This window comes from Antechinus flavipes, chromosome 3 (assembly GCF_016432865.1).
Source record: "Antechinus flavipes isolate AdamAnt ecotype Samford, QLD, Australia chromosome 3, AdamAnt_v2, whole genome shotgun sequence".
NCBI classification, from domain to species: domain Eukaryota; kingdom Metazoa; phylum Chordata; class Mammalia; order Dasyuromorphia; family Dasyuridae; genus Antechinus; species Antechinus flavipes.
The window spans coordinates 406681962-406707625 of record NC_067400.1 but is presented as its reverse complement, the minus strand read 5'-3'; the positions used below and the strand labels follow the sequence as shown (position 1 = coordinate 406707625).

The 25664-nt window shown below is 34.4% G+C and overlaps 1 protein-coding gene across 3 annotated transcripts in view; it reads left to right on the top strand.

Annotated features, from left to right (window-relative positions):
• The window catches only part of PPP1R1C (protein phosphatase 1 regulatory inhibitor subunit 1C), a 185766-nt gene that overhangs the window by 146055 nt on the left and 14047 nt on the right, over positions 1-25664 (top strand). For 2 of the 3 annotated variants that reach the window (XR_007951999.1, XM_051986094.1), the window contains one exon: positions 19055-19175. The exons of the other annotated variant lie outside the window; for it this stretch is intronic. Coding sequence is in view for 1 of the 2 variants with exons in the window: in XM_051986094.1 (XP_051842054.1) it covers positions 19055-19125 (71 nt within the window). In the remaining variant the exon portion in view is untranslated. Of the gene's footprint in view, positions 1-19054; positions 19176-25664 lie in introns of those variants that run through there. 3 annotated transcript variants of the gene reach the window in all.

Genomic DNA, 25664 nt, shown 5'->3' with positions numbered 1-25664 from the left:
ACTTTTTCTCCCCTGAGATTCTGGATCTTTCATTCCTCTAGACAAATTTTTATCATTTTTTTCTAGTTTTTTAATGTAATTCTTGGGTAGTGTGGTATAGCATTGAATGAATAAATTAATTTAGGGATTATTATTGTTTTATTATGTTGTCTTGGTCTATTCAAGTGGAATTAATATTTTCCCAATTATTTATATTTATCCGACAGTGTTCTATATTTGTATTCATATAGCTTTTGGATATATCTTAGTAGCTAGACTATATAGATAAATTGATGCAAAGTGATAGAAGCAGCAGAACTCTTTCTATTATAACATCAATAGGTTAAAAATGAACAATTCTAAAATACTTAAGAATTCTGATCATTGCAATAATTAAGTATGACTCCAAAGAATTTGTAATAAAAAATGTTGCCTAGCTCAAAAAGAGAGGTGACTAAGATGTGGAATGAGAAACATACTTTTGGATGTGACTAACATGGAAAATTGTTTTTCTTGACTTCTTATATTATGACACAATATCTAAAATATTGAACTTTTTTAAAATCAGGAAAACATCATTTCAAATCCAGCCACAGACACTTTCCAACTGTGTTCCCTTGGGCAAAACAACTAACTTCTGGCTTCCTCAGTTTCCTTACATGTAAAACTGGGATAAAGATAGAGCCTACTTAACAGGTTTATTGTGAAAATAAGATGAGATAATATTTGCAAATCTTAAAGTACTATATAAATGCTAGTTGTCATTATTACCACAAAGGTTTTATATTTTTTCCCAAGGAGGAAAGTGAGGAGGAAAAAAATTTTTAAACTGAAAACAAAAACCCCTTATGGGATTGAGTAATGTAAAAAGAAGCTGCTAGGGTTCTCTACCTAATTCTTTTATCTCCATAGGCATTGCTCTGTATTACTGACAAAGTAAGACTGGAGTATTGTGGTTCTTTCTTAGGGATTAGAATTCAAAATTATGATTCTTTTGGGACTGTGGTCTTCTCTTCCCTTGAGAACCGGGGGTGATCAGTATGATTCATGGTGATTCTCACAGATATTACTTTTTTCTCTGCTTTCTAAGTAATATGCTAACAAATATCCTTGCAGCTTCATGTATACTTCAAAATAACCCATAATGAGTCAATTGTAAACATGTTTAGACTTGTTATTCTGTCTTGTCTGACTCTTTGTGGCCCCATTTGGTGTTTTCTTGGCAAAGCTACTGGTTAGTTTGACATTTTCTTCTCTAGCTCATTTTACAAATGAGGAAACTGAGGCAGAGTTAAATGATTTGTGTAGGGTCACACAATTATTAAGTATCTGAAGTCAGATTTGAACTCAGAAAGAGAAAGTCTTCCTGACTCCAAACTGGGCACTCTATCCACTGTACTATCTAGCTGCCCCTATTACATTAGAATTCAACTCCTACAGGGCAGAGACATGAATGACTAATAATAGGCTCAGCCCAAACCCCACTGGCTCATTGTTTAGGTTTTGCTGTCTTAGAATGAATATAAATATCAATTCCTTTCTGTGCTGAGCAGAAACTTTGAGGGTTTTCCTCTCTCAGACTGATATTTTTGTGATGGCAAATTTGGTCATCTTTTGTTTCAATTTTTACCTATCCCTTAATATTTAATGGGCATTACCTGGAACAAACTGAGACCCCAGAAAGACCTTCATTTAAAAAGGCCAAGGTAATCTATTGCATATTGGTGCCAATATGTAATACTATTTACTTTTGTCTTACCACTAGACTTCATTGTTTTTAGATGAGGTAGTGAGGCAGATGATTTTGCAGAATTCTGTCTCCCTTAAATCCAATTCATTTGCAAGTCAATATAGCAATCTTGTGATGTCACTGGTCCTCTTCAAGAATGAAAGATGAAGAATAATAAAAAGTTTGAGGTAGGATTTGAATTCAGATCTGATTCCAGGCCCAGCGCCCTATCTACTGTACAGTCATCACGTTTAACTCAGAAATATCTAACTCATTCCCTTGTACACAATATTCCTGATATAACTCCCTTGAAACTATCAGGGGTCCTCAAACAATGGCCCGCTGGCCAGATGCAGCAGCTGAGGATGTTTATCCCCCTCACCCAGGGCTATGAAGTTTCTTTATTTAAAGGCCCACAAAACAAAGTTTTTGTTTTTACTATAGTCTGGCCCTCCAACAGTCTGAGGGACAGTGAACTGGCCCCCTATTTAAAAAGTTTGAGGATCCCTGTAATAATAATCTTATCTCTATACTTGCTAGACTGTGTGATTCAGAGGAAGCAGGCTGGTCCTCTAAAAAGGGAGTAGCAGTTCATCAGTCAGAAGACTTGAATTCAAATCCTGTCTCTGAAGATTCTCACTTGTATTTGTAAATGTAGGCATTTAAACTCCATAGGTCCTAGGTTTTCATCTGAAAATGAGAGGATTGCCCTTTAGATCTCTAGAGCGCCAATCAAATAAATTATATTGCCAGAGCTAAAGAGTTAAGTAACAGCTGGGTTTTGTTCTTACTGAAGCAACCTGGTCAAACTGCCATCTCAGTTTTATAAATGGAATGCTCTAGATAAAGTGAAAAACCAGCCTTGGAAGAACATGTTTTTCAAATACTTGTCCAGCTGGAGCCAGATAATTCTAAAATGGATACCAGCTGTTTAGATTAACCAAAACCAAGAATAACTAAACACAGCCACTGAAAGCATTACCCCTAATAAATTAGTCATTGGAATTACAGGTAAAAGGAAAGTTTATTTTGGCTTCAACTAAATGAGGACCACCCAACCAGCAGTAGTTGTGGATGCATTGTATGAAGTATAAATTGATTCCAGTTCATGGTTTAGACTGGCTCAACTAATACAATTTTGTTGGTGCTCCAACTTTTTCCAAGTATGAATTTTGCTTCGTGAAAATAATAGTTCCTAGTTCAGGAAAAAGTAGAATTTTTCTAATAAGTGATTACTGTGTGCCTGTCACTGCACTATTACTGGGGGTATAAATTAAAAACAATAACAATAACTACAACAGACAAAAGTGTTACATTGAAGTAAAGAAACTAAGTATTACCAAGACAAATGGTTTGTTTAGCAGTGCATGTGGTTGAAAAACACGCCAGATCCAAGGCACTGGGAAGCTAAGAACCCAGAATGTTAATCTTTAAGCAGTTATTGTACAGTTTGGAGGGGATGAAAAGCAGGACAAAAGGGTTAAGACAATTTTTTTGATTTTAATTGGAGGAGAGGATCAGGAGACAATGAAGTGAGAGTGAGGTTGGCTAAGAACAATGAGGGGAAATGAAATTGGGTTATTCTTAGAAGGGTTCCTTCTTTAAACCCAGGTGACTTTGAGACATAATTTCACAAAATTTCACTAATAAAGTCAAGAAGATTCCATTTTACCAGGGATTGTTATAGGGGGAAGGACAGGGGAGTATGGGGAGAGATGAGGCAATGCAAGTAAATGCAAAAATATACAATGTGAAAACAAGGTAATTTCTGGGAGGGAGGTAGAGAATACTTGCAACTTAGGTAGGTCAAGAAAGGGTTTCTATAATAGGTAGAAACTAAGTTGTATTCTAAGAATTTTGTCAAATGGTAATGATGAGTAAGAAAATTCTAGGCATGATAGACATAGTCTTTGTATAGACACAGAGTTGAGAAATGGGATACACAATAGTAATATGGACTATTTTGTCCATAATAGAAAATGTTTGAGGGATAATAATGTAACATAATTCTGGAAATGTAGGTTGGAACCAGATTTAAACCAGAAGGTTTAAAGTACCAAATAAAGGAGTTTGTATTTTATCCTAGAGACCACACAGGGTGTCATTGAAGTTTCTTGAATAGAAGTTTGATAACTCATTTTTATTTATTTCTCTATAACTGTAGTCAATCATAAGATATTTATTATGTTTCACTATCAGCCATTTCAGTTTCTTAGAAACAGTATAAAATTAAATTATAAATAACAATGATGAATCATTAAAAATAAACTATAAATAATAAATCTTAAATTACAAACAATCTTAAAACGACAAAACCTTAGAGATCATTCTATCCATTTTACATCTCAGGAAACTAAGATACGGAGAAAGGCAGTGAGTTATTTGAATTTATTCAAGTCAGATCTCAAACCCAGATCAGGTTAAAAAAAAAAAAAAACAGCATTAATTCTACTATATAATGTCACTTCTCAGAAGCGGCTGCTGATTTTTCTATAACAAATTTCTTTGAGTTTCATTCAATACTTTGATGAATTTGTGGTTTAATCCATGTTAGCATAGAGTTGGATGAGGTATTAGTTTCCATAGAGTTACTTAACAAGCAGAGAAATGAAATTTAAATTGGAGAAATGAAACTGAAATTTAAGAAATGAAACTTAGGTATTAGGATGACATAGAACAAAGGACCAAAACTTATAGAAGGATTGCCAGTATAGTCACAGGGAACTTTGGCCAAATAAGATGAATATCAATGGGAGATAATGGGGTAAGAACTTTGTCATATGGGGAAATTAGGCACTTCAGAAAGGCTATAACCTCTGTAGTATCCTGGCAATGAGTATAACAGAGAATAAAAACTGTGCTTTTGCACTTCATAGGTATGCCTACAGCTTAGAAATCTTCTCTTGCAAGAATGTAAAATAAAATCTTTCTTGAATTCATCAGTGGGTCAGTGGAGTTCTTGATAAGGTCCTTTTCTACTACTTGGAAGTAGTTCCATGTTTTGAAAAAGAGTATTGGATTTAAAGTCAGAAGGCGGGTAGTATTTCGATTTCTGGCTTCACTTGGTCACTGACTTTGGGCAAGTTACTCTCTGGATTTCAGTTACCTCAGTTCTAAAAAAAGGGGTGGACCTTATGTGACCTCTTAGATTCCTTTCAGCACTAAATCTAAAAATGGCTTTTCTGGCTCTAGGTTAACACTGTTCTAATTCCTCCTTCTCAAGGATGATTAGGTAAATTATCAGATGCAACTGCTAATCACATCATTCTCCTGTCCAGTGATCTTCAGGTTCACCATTTTCTCTTAGTGCTAGATATAGTTATTAAGAGCACTGGATTTGAGATTAGAAATCCTGAGTTTACTTAAATCAGTCACAACTAAATGATTGCAAGTGATAATCAAAGAGAAGTGAAGACAAGTAAAATACTATGGAATTGTAGATGTCACATGTATTTTCCTGGGACAGAAGAGAATAGAATTTGCACTCCACAGAACAGTTAGTTGCCTTTAATTATTGACAAAATTCTAGAACTAAAGTGCTACTTAGTGAATATCTAGAAAAGGAAGAAATGATTATAGAATGATCATAGCTTCATCCAGAATAGAGCAAGTCTGTCCAACCTCATTTCCTTTCTTAACAGGATTACTAGAGTAGTAAATCAAAATACTAAAGATATAATGTATCTAGTTTTTTTGGCAAGGCATTTGACAGAGATTTTTATGCTGTCTTTGTGGGAAATAGGAATCAGGGCCAAGAAGCAGTATAATTAAGAGTATTCAAAACTGGTTGAATGACAAGACTCAAAGAGTAATCATGAATATTTTAGTATCAGTTTGAAAGGTGATTTCTAGTCATTAACCAAGGGTTGCTTATCACTTCTTATCAATAACTTGGATAAAATTACAGATGAGGTTGTTATAAATTTTGAAGATTACACAAAACTGGAAAATATAGCTAACATGGATGAGACAAGAATCCAAAAATCTCAATAGGTATTCTGTTCAATAAAATTTAAGAAAATAAGTTTAACTGACATAAGTGTAAAATTTCATCATTCTATTCAAAAGCCATCTAAACAAAGAAAGGACAGCTGTTCATTTGAAAAATATCTGGGGATTATCATGGATTATGAGCTCATTACGAGTCAACAGATTGATAAGGCAGTCAAGAAAGGAAGAAAAGTAGCATTTATTAAAACTATGTGTTGGATATTGGATTAAGAGGTCTAAAAATATATTATTGGATCTTTAAAATGGTTGGTAGTTGTTACCTTTCGTTTTCAAAGAGGACCAAAATAACACCACAGTTAGAATCAAGTTAGATAAATATGGGCTAGGAATGTTCTTCCACAGGTGGGGCAAAAATAGGTCCTATGAACATTTGGGATGGCTTCTCTAACTTTGCTCATTTTGCATTTCTTCTGAATTAGTTAAGTTCTGCTTTGCTCATAGAGCACGGGACTTTCTCTAATGAGGGAATGCCATTCTGGGAAGTTTTGTGCCCCTGTGTCATATGATCAATTCTAAATTCCCAAGAGAAACCTTGAGAATAACTGCCTTATATAACTTTTTCTGACCACTTTGAAGTTCTTACCCTGTGTGAATTCTCCATAAAGTAGTCATTTTGGCCAGTGTATATTTGGCATTTGAATATTATGATCAGTGCCATCAATTTGTGCTCTTTGAAATAGAGTGTAAATGCTTGGCAGTTTAGTTCAAGAAAGGATCTCAGTGTCTAATATCTTATCCTGTAATCTTCAGAATATTCATAAGACAATTCAAATGAAAGCAATTCATCTTCTTGGCGTGTTGCTGGTATACTGTTCAGGTTTCAGAGGCATATAATATATGGTCAACACAACTGCTCTGTAGTAGACCCAGTCTGGCAGTCAATCTAATATCTCTTCTCTTCTACGCTTTCCTTTGGAGCCCTCCCTAACACTGAGCTAGCTCTGGCAATATGCATGTCAACCTTATTATTAATGTGTACATCCCTGGAAAGTATACTGCCAAGGTAAATGAAATTATCCACAGTATTCAAAATTTCTCCATTTGCTATAACTAATAGTTTGGCGAGAATGGTGTGGTGCTGGTCAATGGGGTACATGTGTTTCCTTGGTGTTGTTAGATAAAATAGCACAAGTAGCAGTGAATCAATCCATACTTTGTCGTATTTCAGCTTCAGATGCTACATTGAGTATATAATCATCTGCAAACAAAAAAATCTCGTGCTAACTCTCCCTCCACTTTAATCTTGGCTTATAGCTTTTTTAAGTTAAAAAATTTACCATCAGTGAAGTAGTTGACTTTTATTCTGTGTTCACCCTCATTGAAGGTGGCTGACAACATTGCTGTAACCATCATGCTAAAAACCAAAGAAAGGCAATAGATGAATATCATCCAAAATGAAAAGTTAACATTATTTACCTTCAAAATGATATTTAAACCTATTTCATAGTACCTGCTATCTTTTACTATATGTTCTAGTAGTGAGAAATTATATTATCAGAACTTTTACTCATGATAGTAGCATTAACAAGAGATCAGAGTTCTTGATGACAGCTGTAATCATAGGAGAAGCTGCCAGTTGACACTGGTTGAGAGACCTAATTTATTTCATGTGGTGGTACATTAGTCATCAGGAAGTGGATTTCAGCCATTTTTATTCAAAAAGTTGGTCTCATATTCTAGGTATCCCTTTGTTATTGACTTTCTAAGTCATCCACCTGCATGGTCTTCAAAATATTCCAGGATTTGATGAGTAAATACACCTACAACTTCATGTTCTTGATATTTTGGTTGTTTTATTCAGCTATCTTACTAACACAGGTGTCCTTGGGGTCTTGAAGACTATGTCAGTGAAATCTAAACTACGACAGGTTCTACACTAAAAGAAAGTTTTTGGGTATACTTCAGGAAACAAACTGCTTTCTGAGGGTCAACCTAGCAAAATTAAAAAAGATGACTTCTGAAGTCCACTAAAATTCTATAATTGTATGATCCTAAGACCTAGATTTGAATATTAACTTTGCCAATTACCTGTGTAATCCTTAATGTCTTTTCTGTCAGTCAGTCAATGATTATTTATTAAGTGCCTACTATATTCTAGAAACTGTGCTAAGCACTAGAGAAAGGTCAAAGATAGTCCCTAGGGAGTTCACATTCCTTTGGGCTCAGTATACTGCTATAAAATGAAGATGATTTAGGTGACAATTTAAATTCCTTCAACTTCCAAAATCTTGTCTGTCTGACATTCAGATACTTTACTCTCTGATCCCATCCTAGCTTTTGAAACTTATTCCAATTAACATAATCTACACTCCAGAAAAAAAATAGTCTACTGGCCCCTCCAACATTCTGGCCTTGCTGTTGGTCATTTTGATACATTATGTCTGGAATGTCCCCACTTTTCTCTTCTCATTCTCCATTGCTTAAAAAATTCTGTCTATGGAAATCATTCCTTTCCTTTAAGGCTTAACTAGATAGTACTTCTCTAAAAATATCTCTTGTCCCTTCAGCTGGAATTAATCTATCCTGTTATTCTTTGAATGGAGTTGGCCTAAGAATTTATTGTCTAGTGTATTATTGTGTTCAATGGATAGAGGACTGGGCATGAAGTCTAGAAGAGCTGAGTTCAAAGCTGAACTTAGCCACTTATCATGTATGTCATCCTAGGCAAATCACTTCATCACTGTTTCATTCAGTTTCCTCAATTGTAAAATGGGATCAGTGTCAATATTTACCCTGGGAGATTTTGTGAGGATAAAATAAAATAATGTTTGTAAAGTGCTTAGCAAATAATTTGGAACATATTAAATACTATATAAACATTTCCCCCCTCTTCTTCACCTAAGGAAAAACATAAACAAAGGCATTGAAATGGGAAAATGCAGGGCATATTTCCAGGCTGTTACATAGAATGCATGGTGGTGAATCTTAAGAGATAAGACTTTAAGGATAGATGGATATAGAATTGTGGAAAACCTTGAATATCCAGTAAAAATAAAAGGACTTTTATTTGGGAGACTCTTAAGGAGCTATTGAGAATTTTGGAGCAGATGAGTGACATGACCAGATTGTTCAGAGATGAAGGATGAAACAAACTGGAAAGAGAATGGAAGGGGAAAAAAATTATAGGTTAAGAGATAATGAGAACATTCTGACAACATCCTCCACAATGTAAAGCCATTTAATTCATTTAGACTATAAAAAAACTTTAAATAACTTTTTATTGATAATTTGTGGATTTTTTGTTGCTGTTGTTTTTACCATTTAAAAATATTTTATTTTTTCCAAATATATGTAAAAACAATTTTGACATTATTTTTAAAAATACTGAATTCCAAATTCTCTTTATTTCTGTTCTCTCATCCCTCATTGGAAAGGCAAGCAATTAAATGTAGATTGTACATGTACAATCACTCAAAACATATTTCTACATTAATTATGTTAAACAGAACAAAAAAAGAATAAAAAAGGTAGTAAAAGCATATTTCAATGTTAAATCAGACTCTATAAGTTCTTCCTCTCAAGATGAATAGCATTTGTCATTAAAAATTCTTCAGAATTTTCTTGGATCATTGTATTACTGAGAATAGCTAAATCATTCACAGCTGATCATTGTATAGTATTGCAGTTGTGTGAACACAACTTGGTTTTACTTACTTTATTATACCTCTATTCATGTAAAACCATTTTTTTTTCCCCGAAAGTATCCTAATTGTAATTTCTTATAGCACATAATATTCCATTACAATGATATACCATAACTTGTTCAGACATCCTCCAATTAATGGGCATCTTCTCAAATTCCAAATCTTTACTCCCACAAAAAAGCTGTGATAAATTATATATATATATATTATATATATATATATATATATATATATATATATATATATATATATATATATATATATATATACATTTTTGAAATGAGGTCCTTATCAGAGATAGTTACTGAAATGTGTTTTTTTTTCACAATGAGGACCACTAACTGTAATGTTCTGGTTTGCTTTCTGGAGATCTTGGGCCGAGCTTTCATTTCAGCAGAGTAATCGCCATGAGAATAGCCAGAGATAAAGTCCAAATTCTTTATTATCTCCTTCACAGTCTGTCTTCTTCACTTGGGGCCTGACTAGCTTTCTAAAGGGCCTTCAGACAGGACTTGGTTTCAGTGGAGAAATGAAGGAAAGCCACCAGGAGCCTGATCAAAGATGGAATGTCTCTTCTCCAGTCCTTGTTGGCTCTTATATACTCTATTATAATTACATCATTGTAGGCGTCAATCTTGTAGAATAGGTGTCAATCTTCTAAATTATATTAAGTACTAAGTACATGTACTGAACTAGAGAACTATTAATCACCATGCTAAACTAGATAATCATTTTCTTATCAAGTTCCACTGAGTTAACGCCTTCTTTCAACATACTTCTCCAGAGTTCTGGCCCATTACAACTAACTATGTATTTCTTTCTTTCTTTCTTTTTTAATTTTAATAGCTTTTTATTTACAAGTTATATGCATGGGTAATTTTACAGAATTGACAATTGCCAAACTTTTTGTTCCAATTTTTCCCCTCCTTCCCCCTACATTCTCCCCTAGATGGCTGGATGACCAATACTGTTAAATATACTAAAGTATAAATTAAATACAAAATAAGTATACATGTCCAAACTGTTATTTTGCTGTACAAAAAGAACTGGACTCTGAAATAGTGTATAATTAGCCTGTGAAAGAAATCAAAAATGCAGGCGGGCAAATATAGGGATTGGGAATTCAATGTAATGGTTCTTAGTCATCTCCCAGAGTTCTTTTGCTGGGTGTATTACTGCTCCATTAGAACTGATTTGGTTCATCTCATTGCTGAAGATGGCCAAGTCTATCAGAATTGATCATCATATAGGATTGTTGCTGAAGTATATAATGATCTCCTGGTTCTGCTCATTTCACTCAGCATCAATTTGTGTAAGTCTCTCCAGGCCTTTCTGAAATCATCCTGTTGGTCATTTCTTACAGAACAATAATATTCCATAATATTCATCTACAACAATTTATTCAGCCATTCTCCAATTGATGGGCATCCACTCAGTTTCCAGTTTCTGGCCACTACAAAGAGGGCTGCCACAAACATTCTTGCACATACAGGTCCCTTTCCCTTCTTTAACATCTCTTTGGAATATAAGCCCAGTATGTATTTTTTTCAATCCTATTTCCCCCCATTTATCTCTCTCTCTCTTTTTCCTTTCACCCTCCATAGCAGTGTTTTGCTTCTGACTGTTGCCTTCTCCAATACACTTTCCCTTCTATCAGCCCCATCCTTTCTCTTATCTTCCTCCTTATTATTCTCTGTGGGGTAAGATAGTTTTCTAAACCCAAATGAGTGTGCATATTATTCCCTCTTTAAATCACTTCTAATGATTGTTCTGTAAGAAATGACCAGCAGGATGAATACAGAGAGGACTGGCGAGACTTACATGAATTGATGCTAAGTGAAATGAGCAGAACCAGGAGATCATTATACACTTCAACAACGATATTGTATGAGGACATATTTTGATGGAAGTGGATTTCTTTGACAAAGAGACCTGAGTTTCAATTGATAAATGATGGACAAAAGCAGCTACACCCAAAGAAAGAACACTGGGAAACGAATGTGAACTATCTGCATTTTTGTTTTTCTTCCCGGGTTATTTATACCTTCTGAATCCAATTCTCCCTATGCAACAAGAGAACTGTTCGGTTCTGCAAACATATATTGTATCTAGGATATACTGCAACATATCCAACATATAAAGGACTGCTTGCCATCTAGGGGAGGGGGTGGAGGGAGGGAGGGGAAAAAAAATCGGAACAGAAACGAGTGTCAATATAAAGTAATTATTAAATAAAAAATTTTTAAAAATAAATAAATAAATAAATCATTTCTAATGGAGTAAAGTTCAAGCTTTTTGCTGCCTCCCTTTTTCTCCTTCCACTGTAAAAAATCTTTTATCTCCTTTTTATGTGAGAATTTAGCCTATTCTACCTACTTATTTCCCCTTCTGCCAGTATAAGAACTCTCGTTATTTAATTTTATTTTTTTTTGATGCTATCTTATCGTAATCAATTCATTCCCATGGTCTTTGTCTATGTATATTCCTTCTAACCTCCCTAACAATGATAAAGTAGGAGTTATGCACATTATCTTCCCATGTAGAATTGCAAACAGTTTGAATTTATTGAATCTCTTGTCAATTCTCTTTCCTGTTTATTTGTTTAAGCTTCCCTTCAGCTTATATTTGAAAGCTACATTTTGTATTCAGCACTAGTCTTTACATCAGGAATGCTTGAAAATCCTCCTTTTCATTAAATATTTATTTTTTCCCTTGAAAAATTATACTCAGTTTTGGTGGGTAGGTGATTATTCATTATAATTCTAGCTCCTTTGCCCTCTAGAATATCATATCCCAAGCCTTCTTCTACTTTAATGTTAAAGTTGCTAAATCTTGTGTGATCCTAACTGTGGCTTCATGATATTTGGATTTTTTTCTTTCTAGCTGCTTGCAATAATTTCTTCTTTGCCTGACAGCTCTGGAATTTGGTTATAATTCTTGAGTGTTTTCATTTGGGGATATCCTTTGGAACGAGAATGACGGATTATTTCAATTTCTATTTTACTCCCTGATTCTAGGACATCAGAGAAGTTTTCCTTTATACTTTCTTTTTTTCTGATCATGTTTTTCAGTTAGTTCAATCTATTTTCTAGGTCAATTGTTTTTCCAAGAAATTATTTAATATTTTCTTCTCCTTTTTCATTGTTTGATTTGATTTTATTGTTTCTTGATGTTTCATGGAGTTATTAGTTTCTCCCCCAGTGCTTCTTTTTGAAGAATTATTTTCTTCAATAAGTTTTTGGATCTCTTTTTCCATTTGGCCAATTCTATTTTTTAAGGACTTTTACATGAAGCTTTCATGATTTCTCAAGTCATGCATGGTCTTTCCTAACTTGAATCCTACATGAGCAATTATACATACATACACATTTAAAATAAAAATAGCTTTTTATTTTTCAAAATATATGCAAGGATAGTTTTCAACATTCACTCTTGCAAAATCTTGTGTTCCAAACTTTTCTTCCTTCTTTCCCTCTCCCCCCTTTCCTAGACAGCAAGTAATCCAACAGAGGTAAACATGTACAATTCTTCTAAACATATTTCCATATTTGTCAGATCAAAAGGGGAAAACACATGAGAAAGAAAAAAAAAAACCAAGTAAATAAACAATAACAATAACAACAAAGGTGAAAATATTGTGCTTTTATCCACATTCAGTTTCCATAGTTCTCTCTCTGCATGTGGATGGCTTTTTCCATCACAAGTCTATTGGAAATGCCTTCACATGAATAATTTTTTCTAATATACTTATCATGTTATTATTATTTGTTATGTTTATTTGGGTTTATACCATTTTCTTATTAAACCATAATTTTCATGAATAGACTTTTTCCATGTGTGTGCATATATATGTTCCTCAATCCTCTCACAAAATGATTTTCACCTAATAAATTTTTTTGGATTGTCCACATTTGTCTTCAGTATGATCTTTTTAGCCTGTTTCCTACTGATGCTCATGCAAGTACGTATTCATAAGAGCCCATGAATATTTGAAGTTTTTTTTTTCAATCTGGAAACCTAACTAAAGCTAAACGTCTTTTGATATAAATATTTAGTCTGACAAAAAGGAGTGGAATTTCTCTCCTTTTATTTGTATTCTATACATTTTGTTTGAATAATGGTATCTCTTCCATAAAAACAATCATGGGTAGTAATGATTCTTTAATTGTCTTGAAACAGCCAAGCTTTATTTTTACCATATCATTACAACAATCCGTTTATTGGAATGTAATATTCTTTATGATGACTCATCAATGTTCCATGATAATGTTCTTTAAATTTAAGGTTATGGTTACCTATTCTACATGGACTTACTTACAACCAGCCTTTAGCAAGTTTGATGAAGTATTAGAGGAAGAAAAAAGGGAGAACTGTCTGCTTTCTCTGGTAGATGGTCCCTAGGGAATCATTTGTTTCCCTAACAAATTTCAATGGCAATCCTATTCAAAGTAGAATCTCTCAAGATTTGATCAGAGCAATTGGAGAGTCAGGAAATAATTGATTTTTATTGGGAAAGAGGAGGGAAGAAAAGATTCAGAGCCAACAAATATATAAAATACAATTTCATTTGTAACTTAGGTAATGTGAAATTAAGCAAACTTAAACTTTCAAAGGAAAGAGTCAAGATAATTTGACATGTTTAAGATGTTACAGAGATTTTTTGATCATAGTAATTTTCCCAATATACCTATAATGCCAAAATAAATTCTATAATTCAAATCATTTCTTTCTACATAAGCTAAACTCTCACAATTTTATAGATAAATCAGAGTTTCTCTTTAAATAAGCTTTGGAATTTGAGAAAATAAAATTTGAAAAAATTGAGAAGCAATTTATATTGCTTCTCAAGAAATAAATAACTGTCCAACATTTTTGTGATATTGCGATATAGGATTTCCAAGGACTTTAGTAGCATATAACTACTCACTTCCATATCTACAACTTGAGTTGACAGCAAGAGATGGTGAGAATAGCCTACCTTACCTTGTCACTTTGGTGTGCATTATGTCACACTCTTTCCCAGTTTCCTCATCCCATTTTCTATTTTTTTCCAGAGGCCAAACCACATTGGATGATTTAAAGACCAGAGGTCACTTAACCAATTCCGCTCTCCATGGTGCTATAGTGCCACAATATATACCTATAGTAATTCTTAGTTGTTTGTAAATTACCACCTCCAAAAAAGATTATCCTCCCAGAGCTCTGGAAACCTATAAGCATACCGCCCCCTCTTCCTTCCTTTTCCCACAAAAGAACATATCCTATTTATAGTTGGTCAGCTGATATTCCTAATCTATATACCAGAGAGGGTGGAGCTGCTCAAATCTTATCTTGCTCTGTTTTCTTTGCCAAGGAGAATAATCTTTACACTGGAAAAGGTATATAAAAATGGTTAATAGGAAATACCAACAAACTAAGATAGGTAGGAAGATCATCTAAGTGTAAGTAGTTCTGGATGAACTGAATACTACAAGAATAGGTGGGTATAATTACTGAGCTACTGTTATAGTTCTATAAAGAAGTTTGGAGAATATTTTATAAATGAGAAAAATAGAACTCAGAGAAGTTTGATGACTCACTCTATTACATCTTCATTCTAAAAATATACTCTTAGGATGATGAGTTGTTGTTTCAATATAAGCTCTGAATGAGAAATGCTGCCAAAACTGTTGTTGAAAGGCCTCTAATCATAGACTTAGCCTTTACTGGAACTCTGACCCTTTGCCATCAGAATAATACTAAGTGCTTCCAGAGAAGGAACATGTGGATACAAGTTTCTCTTAGCTGCTTTCCTACTAGTTTTCACAAAGGAGAAGTTAAAAAAAGCACATCAATATCAGGGAAGTGTCTTCTTGAGAAACTCTGATAGGCAGTGGTATATTTCCCATACCTCAAGGAAGTATCTCACTGTTACTCTTGTTCTGAGATACCCAATTGCTAAAAATTGGGCTAGTTAAACCCACTGGTGCCAAAAGCAGCCTTTTCTCCATCTTAAACATCACATTTGCCTTCATATCTCCATATCCATTTCAAGTGTTATGAGGTAGTACAACTCTGCACAGATCTGCTATTTGCTGCTTCTGTTCTAATACAGCCAATTCTGTTCACTACTGCTACAACTAATGTCTATGGGAACAGTATCATGGAGTTAATAGGCTGCTGACCTTTGAGTTAAAAAGATCGGAATTTTCATTTTTGCTGAAAACTCTTACTAGATAATTGTGTAAGACTTCAATTTCCTTATCTATAAAATGAGAGAGAAAGACTTGATGACCTCCAAAGTCCCTTTCAGTCCATGATCCTCTGTACCTCCCCAATTCTATTGTAGCAGTTCTAATATATCCAAGGACACTTCTTAATAGAAGTAATACTTAAGTTTAAACCCAGGTCTTGGATCTCCTGAGCACCACAATACCTCTCATTTTGATAAATAATATACAATATTACAAATGTAGATTTAGAAAATGTCAGGAATTGGAATGAAGTTAGAATTCTTTTAGAACTTACACTAAAACTTATCTTCTTGAAGAATTCCACAATAAAAGGACTTTGTTTTGTTTGTCTTTTTCTCTCTCAAATGAATTCTGACTGGGAAGTTGTTACACAAAATGTAGCTACTATATTATTGTTGTCTTAGTACAGTCTAAAATCACTATCTATATGATCTTTAGCTTTCAAAGAGTCCTCCTAAGGATTCCTATCTATAAAACAAATGGCGTTGGACTTTTCTAAAAGAGGAAACAGAGAGTAGTTTGAGAATCATAGGCTAGTGAGCTGGACTTGGAATTTTTGAAAAATTCAAGAATGTATTACAAAAGAAGGATTAGTGATTAGTAAGAAAAATAAGCAAATATCAAAGTTAGACTGAGAAGGAAGAAGCAGAAGATGATGATGATGATAAAAAATTTATTAAGTTTTTACAATAAGTCTGGTATTGTAATAAACAACTTGGGATATGAATAAAAGCAAACAAAACAGTCCCTCCCTTCAAAGACTTATATTCTTATGGGAGATGATACCACAAGGGTAACTAAAACAGGACTAAGTATGCATTTGGTAACATGATTTATTATTAATGGCCATGAAGTTATATGAAATCCTGATTCAGAACAAGAGAAGGTAAAAAGCAACTTATGGAGTCAGAGTCTAGGGGAGAGTCCAGATTGGGATGGGATTGAGAACTGGAGGGTAAGGATAGCTGGAATGGGAGCAGTATGGTTTGGAAATAGGTAGGAAGAGGGCATCAAAAAGAGATAATACTGCACTAAGTATTTTTTTTTGGACAGTGGAATTTTGGGACAGTACTACAAATAAAATTGATTTTTTTTTTTTTAGCAAAACATTTGCAAATTTTCTTATGCTGTTTTTTGGGAAAGATGTAGATGTGGGTGAGAGGATAGTATAGTTAGAGGGAACTAGGAATTTTGACTCCCTGGACCTAAAGAACAGTTATTGATGAGTCATGTTAGCTTGGAAGGAGAGCCCCAGTGGAGTTTCGCAAGGGTCTTTCTTTGGCCGCGTATTGCTTAAGACTTTTGTTAGTGACTTAGTGATAAATAACACAAAGCTAAAAGGGGAATTTGATGACAGTCAAGATTAACAAAGATCTGAACAGTTTAGAGCTTTGGATTTAACCTATATAAGATAAAATTTATTTGGAAAGTATGAAATCATACACTTGAGTATTTGGAAAAATCATTCTAAGGAGAACAAGATGAGAGAGGTATGTCTGATGATCTTATTAGCCTGTCTACAAAGCCAATGAGTGAATAAAGTGATATGACAGCCAAAAATTAATACAGTCTTAGCAAAGTGTCTAGAATGAGGAAACTTGTTCTCTGGGAATGTGTATTGTGCCTTGATCAGGTTGCATCTGGAGAACTATGTTTTAAGCAACACATTTTAAGAAGCACATGGGTGAGCTAGAATATTGGGTGGTGGTATTGGGGGCAATCAGGATGATGAGGATCCTTAAGAGAATACTATACAAATTAAGACAACTCTGAGATACCACTACACACCTGTCAGATTGGCTAAGATGACAGGAAAAGATAATGCTGAATGTTGGAGGGGATGTGGGAAAACTGGGACACTGATACATTATTGGTGGAATTGTGAATACATCCAGCTATTCTGGAGACAATTTGGAACTATGCTCAAAAAGTTATCAAACTGAGCATACCCTTTGATCTGGCAGTGTTACTACTGGGCTTATATCCCAAAGAGATACTAAAGGAGAGAAAGGGACCTGTGTGTGCAAAAATGTTTGTGGCAGCCCTGTTTGTAGTGGCCAGAAAGTGGCCACTGAGTGGATGCCCATCAATTAGAGAATGGCTGGATAAATTGTGATATATGAATATTATGGAATATTATTGTTCAGTAAGAAATGATCAACAGGATGATTTTAGAAAGGCCTAGAGAGACTTACATGAACTGATGCTGAGTGAAATGAGCAGGACCAGGAGATCATTATATACTTCAACAACAATACTATATGATGATCAATTCTGATGGGTGTGGCCATCCTCAGCAATGAGATGAACCAAATCAGTTCCAATAGAGCAGTAATGAATTGAACCAGCTACATCCAGCGAAAGAACTCTGGGAAACGAGTGTGAACCACTACATAGAATTTCCAATCCCTCTGTTTTTGTCTGCTTGCATATTTGATTTCTTTCACAGGCTAATTGTACATTATTTCAAAGTCTGATTCTTCTTGTGCAGCAAAATAATTGTGTGTTAGTGGGGAAATTGTATTTTGTGAATACACATATGTAAATATGTATTTTACATAATTATCTACTCATCCACATATCTATTAAATTCCCTTTTTTCAATAGCACCACTATCACCAGATCCATTAATTTGAAACTTTAGTGGCTTCTTTGACACTTTCCTTTTCCTCTTCTTCTATGTAGGCCAAATTCTGTTGAAGCCATCTTTGTAAAATCAATGTGAGAAGGCTAAGGGAATAGCCAACTTTCAGGATGAAAGTAGCAAGTTTCTCTTCCCTGGATAATTTCAAACAAATAACTATATGACCAACAGTCAAAAATTTGTAGATAGGATTATTTTTGAGACTCGGCTTTAATTGGATGGACACAAATTTTTTTCCAACTCTAAATTTTCTGATTGCATAATATTCTCTCTTCAGATTCTCCTGTGTGAAATCATAACTACCAATTTTATTGCTTGAAATAAGCAGAAATACTTCCTTAAATGAATATTGTTATGTAAGAATTATACAAGAAGAAAAAATCTTTGAGCTGACAAATAGATCATTATAATAATTCAAGAGAAGGGTAAAGTGATAATCAAGTTTGGGAAGTAAAGTAACATTATTCTCCCATGTTCCTTCTTCTTTCTTTTCTGGTCAACATAGACCTTACCCTAGGAAAATATTAATTGAAACAGAAGGAGAAGGTACAATTTCAAAAAGTGGCAATCAGAGGAAAGAGTTGCCAATAGCTGGCATTTTATAGCATTAAGTCATCTCTCAAGAACATGAGGCTATTGTTAACACAGTTATTACTACCTCCATTGAAAGAAGAACAGAGACACTAAATGACTTATATAAGATCAATAAGATCACACAATTAGGAAGAAAGAGAGCCAGAATCTGAGTCCAAGTCTTCTGTCTTTGAATGCTGAAGTTTGATTTTGTTTTTTTGTTTTTTTAACTGTATCACAGAAGCTTCTCCAGGAAAGGAGAGGCCCAAGGAGAGCCAGATGAAGCACCTGACTAGCCAGAAGATTGTATAATGATGGAGCTCTCAAGATGGGCACCAAAGAATAAAGACCACTGAAAACAATATGTGTTTTTCTCTTTCACAATTTTTCCAAAAATTGGTTCTCCTTTTCAACTGGGGAAGAATTGGTTGAAAGAATAATAATCATCTATGAAGTAATTAAGTTTTTCAAAGTACTTTACTTATATTATCTCATTTGATCCTCATAAAGCCCCTATAAAGTAGGTACTATTATTATTATTACCTCAATTTTACAGATAAGGAAATTGAAGAGAGAGGATGGGGGGCAGGAAGGTGTGGTGGAGAAAGGAGAGAGCAAGAGCTTGCCCAGGATCAAACAGCTAATATCTGAGATATTTGAATCGAACTCTTCTTTCAATCCAACATTCTAAACATTTTGCCATCTTCCTTTCCCAGAAAGCATTAAAAAAATAAAAACAATTCTTGAAACCTTGAGTCGTGTTTTTGAAATTTATAACATTCTATATTTTAAGGACAGATTTAGTTAGTAAACAGGAAAAGGAGGAAAGAAAGAGAAATTTAGAAATGATAATACAAAACTGTTTAATCTTTCTGAGTGTTAGAATTCAATTTAAATTTTTTTATTTTATCTAAGTAGAACCCACCAGAGATTGCTATTTAACATATTGTGATAATGTTTTACTTTCATCCAAGATTAGTCTTTTGCTTAGTTTTACTAAGCTAACTACAGAAGGCACTGGCAAAAACAACCACAAGTTGCTTCTACTTTCTAAGTGTCCTGAAGCCATTGCCTCTGGTGACATGTTTATAGAGGGTACCATTGTTCTTGAAGATAAAGATCTGGTATGTTCCTCTTGCCCAATTAAATATATCTTCTTAACGTTGGTAATGATCTAATATTTTTTTTATTTCCACACAAATTCTTTCCTTCTATAATTATTTTTCTATTTTATGTATAGTTCATTTGTTTCTTATTGATGCCCATCCTAGAATAGAGTTTGTCAGTTAAGTGGGGCATTATTTCTCTCCCTTTGGTCCTCATGACTTAGTCTTAGTCTTCAATGAAGTAAGTATGGAGAAAAATTAGAAATAAACAGGTTCTCTATTTTTCAAGCCTTCTTTTTCTTCAAAACACAAAACATTTCCTTTTGCCTTCCCTTTATTCATATTGATCATTCCTACATCAAGTTTTTCTCCACTAAGAACTAGATATATAGTTTATATATCTAATTAGGAAATGTATTTTCCCTGACTTTAAATACATTTTTAACATGATATATAAGGGTGTGATATGGTACCCTTTCCCTTTTTTTTTCCCCTGGAGTGGATCATTCAGTACATTGTATACTCATGTCTGAGAAGTTTTCTAGAGAAAAAGACAGCAGAGATTGATGTGATCTATTTTGTGGGATTTCTCACCAAATGATGGCAGACACCAATAGTTGGGGTTTGGTCAAGTGAAGAATTCACGATGGCCATTCTCTTTGGGAAATAATTAAAAGAGAATAAACTAGAATTAAGAGAGGTTAGAGAAAGCTCTCTGTAAAATATGGCATTTTAGTTGGTATTTAAAAAAAAAAGTCAAGGTCAATAATCAGAGTGGGAGAAACAAAGAAATTCTCAGTTATAGAGTATAGCCAGAGAAAACACCCAGAGCTGAGAAATGGAATGGTTTTTTTGCAGAACAGCCAGGAAGCCAGTGTCAGGGGGAAGAATATATATTGGGAAGGAAGGTGTAAAGGGCTGTAGAGGTATGTAAAGGGTATAAAGGTATGAAGGGCTGTGTTACGAAAAGCTTGAAAGGCCAAATCTAGCATTTTGTATTTGTTCCTGGAGGCAAGAGGAAGCTGCTAGAGTTTACTGAATAGGGTGTGTGACATGATCAGAACTTCTAATTTTAGGAAAATCATTTTAGTAACTGAATGGGGAATATATTAGAGTGGGGAGAGACTTGAGGCAGGCAAACTTACCAATAGGATAGTGCAATAAGAAAAGTACTGAGCATCTGTGCTAGAGTATTGGGAGTGTCAGAGGCAAAAAAGGATGTGTATTCAGGAGGTGCTACAAAGATTAAATTGCCAGGCTTTAGCAAAAGCTTAGATATGGAAGATTGTGAAATATAGTAAGGAATCAATGATGACTCCTAGGTTGTGAGACTGAAAGATGAGAGGATGGTATGCTTTTTACAGTAATAAGAAAATGTGGGGAGAGAGGAAAATTTGGGAGAATGATGAGTTCCATTTTAGCCATATTGAATTTAAGATGTCTACTAGACATACAACTCAAAATGTCTGAAGGCAAATGGGAGATATGAGATTGGAGGTCAGCAGAGAGTTTAGGACAAAATAGACATGAGAATCATTAATATAAAGAAGGAAAATAAGTCCATAGGAGTTGATGAGATCACCAAATGATGTAAGAGTGAAACAAAGAAAATTCATTCATTCTATAAACATTTATAAGGCACCTATTATGTGACAGCACTGTACAAAGTGCTGGGGATACAGAGACAAAAGACATTCTCTGGCCTCAAGGAGCTTACAGTTTAATGGAAGAGACAACAGGTAAAAATATATACAAAAGAAACCATACATAGGATAAATAAAAAATTATTAAAAGAGACAAAGCATTAGAATGAAGAAGGGATAGAGCAGGCTTCCTGAAGAGGGTGAGATATGTGTTGGGACTGAAAAGGAAGCTAGGGGGATCAGTAATCAGAGTGGAAATTAGGGTGTTCCAAGCAAGGGAGATTATCAGAGAAAATGCTCAGAGCCATGTAATCCATGGAACATTCAAAAGGGCAAGAAAAACTATAATCTGAGCTAAAAATTAGAGCCTCAAGCAATAGTGCTCAAACTAAATGACCACAAGCTGAGCAAAGGTCATAGGAATCAAGGGTTCTTTGAGCTGAACAGCTTCAAGACAGAATGCCAACAGAATAGAGATAACATCGAAAAGATGCTGTCAGAAAGGAAGATCTCAGAAAATGATGAAAAAGGAAATAGTCCCAGTATGTGATATAGACCAGAGATTATGAAATTGAATGTAGTAGTAAAATCAGATTAGCTCTTTTTTGATGAAAGGAAATTTTAAGCAACAAGAAAGTCATTGGATTGTCCACCATTCTCAGTGCCTATGAGTTCACAATTACTTCTCTCTTAGGATTTATAATCTCACCAATGGGACTAACTTTTGTTGAGAAAAGTATCATTATATGTTGGGTAAAAACACAAATTCCATTCACTTGAGAAAACTAAGTCTGCATTTTTATCTTGCTGGAAAGAATTTAAGCATCTAAATTGATTAATCCCTGATAAATTGAAATGCCGTATTAGTGCCAATAAAACATAGGTAGTAAATGTTTTGTTTTCTCTTCTCATTGGAGGGGGAGAATATAGTTTTAAGGGCCAGAGACTTCACTGGAAGTTATAGGATCCAACTCCATCGTTTTACCAGTACAGGAATGAAGGCACAGAGAGGGTAAATATCTTGCCTTAGAGTATACATTACTAAGTGCAAGTGAAGTAATTGAAACCTAAGGGTTTTTTTTGACACCTAATCTAGCTTTCTTTGTATAATAGGAGGGAATAAACTTCTTTTTCATTTTATTCCCTTTTCTACCCATAACATTTCTGTCTTTGTATCCCTACCCAGTGCCCAGAATAAAGTTGGAACTTAATAAAGTTTTGTTTATTGATTGTTTTATTTATGGCTTCTTACTTTCCTCAATTAAAATTAACAGTACCAGAAGTCTGTGTGCCAGTTAACTGGCATAACATAGGCATGGAATATGCTCAGATATTCCCTTCCTAGGGGTTTATACTGAGCATTGACTGATATTCCCTGCCTGGTTCTACTACATGTAACTTTGGGGGCTTGCTGATAGCTTTGTATGAGTGAAGGACTTATACTGTGTGATGTAGAAGAATTCTTTAAGTATCTACTAAGTTTGAATATGCAAGAGATGATGACCTGATCCTCTGTAGTAGCACTGATGCCTAAAAAGGGGGCTGATTATTTTTCATTGCCCTTTAAAGAGCTGAATGGAAGGGTCAGAATGCCTTTCCTGTCTCTGGACAGAACACGTTCTCTCAATCTATCTCTCACTCAGCAGACAATGAATAATTAGTTGTCAAGAATTCAATAGAGAAGCTTGTATCCTTGCTTCCAGAAAGCTCTTGAATCTCATAAGATCCAAAGCAGGCCATGAGCTAGAATGGAATCAGTCAAGGAATATCTATAAATGTTCCATCTAACCTTCCAGAAAGTGCAAATCTGAGCCCATGGTCCATGCTTTAGATATGTTTCTATTTAAATAATATTTTTAAGGTCTTTAAAACACTTTGAATATAATATTTCAGTTGAGTTTTACTCAACTCAGTGAGATAGGTTTCATGTATATCATTGCAATTTTATGAATGAAAAAGATGCATTTTATAGTGATTGTCTTGCTTATTTAATCACCCAGATTGTTAATGTCAGAGATGGGATTTCCATTCATGTCTTCCTGACCTTAAATCCAGTACTCTAACCATAACATGAAGCTTCTACAAATGAGGTGAATGCATAGAACCCCCTTCAGGACTGTCTAGGTAGGCTTATCTTGGAGAGAAATTGTCCTTCCAAAGATATTACTCATGTGCTTTGTAGCAGCAGAGGGAAGAAAGGTAGGTGGTATCTAGAGTAATGCCTCTCATATCCTGAATCTTTTAAATAATATCACTGATTTTGAAAATTACTTGGAGCAGTTTAATCATCATTTACATGGATACTGGTAACTAAGATAATAAAAATGAAATAAAGTTAAACAACTCTGATGAAAATTCTTCTAGTAGCCTTTTAGGAATGTGTCATTTGGATTGCATTTTACTTTCAACATGCTACTGATCCAATCTCCCTTCTCAGAGGAAGTAATAGAGAAAGGATTTGTGAATAGAAGAAATATAAATAGTCCACAAAAATACATAATAAAAATAGAAAAATTCAAAACAAATTTACATTAAGTCGGTAACTTTCAGGATAAGTAAATAAATAAAGTACTGTCTTCATCTCTACGTATTACACAGAAGAGTATGACCATTGGTCTTGAGACTCAAAACACAAATAGAACCAGAGAAATTTTGTAGTGCTGAAAGAGGGTCCTAGCAATACATAAGTTTCACTCACATTCTCTCTCTTTCCTTCTTTCTTTTTTTTCTCAATAGTATTTTATTTTTCCACATAAAGATAGTTTCCAACATTCATTTTTGTAAGATTTTGTGTTCCAAATTTTTCTCCCTCCCTCCCTTATCTCCTTCATGCCAAAACAGCACTTATAGATCAGTATATCATAAGATGATAGGATTCAAATCTGTACCTCAAGGATCATTCAAATATATATGTATGCGGGAACTGGGATAATGAGAGATAAAGTGACTTCTAAAGAGACACTGTTTTTAAACCTCTTAGCTATATAATGCTGGAGAAACTGAGGCAAGACAGAGATTAGAGGTTTTAAATATTTTAATAGTGGAGAATTTGGATTGGTGGCTGAACAAGATCCATGTTCGACTCCTCAACCAGCTGAATGGGAGTTATGTCTCAAAGCATCCAACAACGTGCCAGTAATTCCAGAGACTTTTATTGGGCTTCAGCAATTAGGGAAACAAAGGCCGGGGTGGGGGGGGAAGGGAAAGGTGCAGAGTACTGGGTGAGTGGAAATTCCAGGAAGAATCATAATTAAATTTTGAAAGGTTGGGGTAAGGAAAGGATCATAAATTCTGATAAGAAGTTGGTCGAGCAGGAGTCAGGAAGTCTGGACCCGGAAAAATAGAGGCTGCCCTCTAGGTATTTGAGATAAACCATCTGGAGTTTTATGACTCTTTGGAATGCCAGAGTATCCAGAGTTCCACAGCCCTAAGATATCTTAGTCCCAATGGTCAGGAAGGGGGGTTGCCACTAAGGAAACTGAGGCAGAATAATTCAGGAAAACTGAGGTATTATAATGCAGGGAAACTGAGGCATAACAGCTGGACCTTTTATTCACACCAAATAACAAAATTTGGGGTTTGAGAGGTAGCCTAATTACTTATTATTGTAATGAATATGTAGGTGGGTGAGCTGGGCTTTGCCCCAGTGGGGTTAGGGAAGGGAAACAGGCTTGGGAGAGAAGTGCTATAACTTCAGAACCCTAAGAACTCTCAATGGACAACTCCTATAGAAGAGAGAGATGGAAGGCATTATTAACTTAACTGGTGGTTTGAGTCTCTTATAACAAGGATAGGCTAAGATCTTTTAAATGATTCAATGGGCATATAAATTCTATTATTATTATTTATTGATTTTTTTAAAAGTCTAAAATAGAAAAAGGCTACCTTGAAGCCCCCTCTTATATAGATATTGTTTTATGTGTATGCTAATATAAGTTGACTATATATGTGATTGTAAAATAAGTCTGTTCAATCATCTATTAAATTGAATATATGGATCTATGATCTTTCTTTCCACTGTTGAAAATTGTGACCATCTGTGCCTTCTCATCATGTATGATTCTTGTCCTTGTTCTTCCACAGCCACTCCAGAAAAGATTGA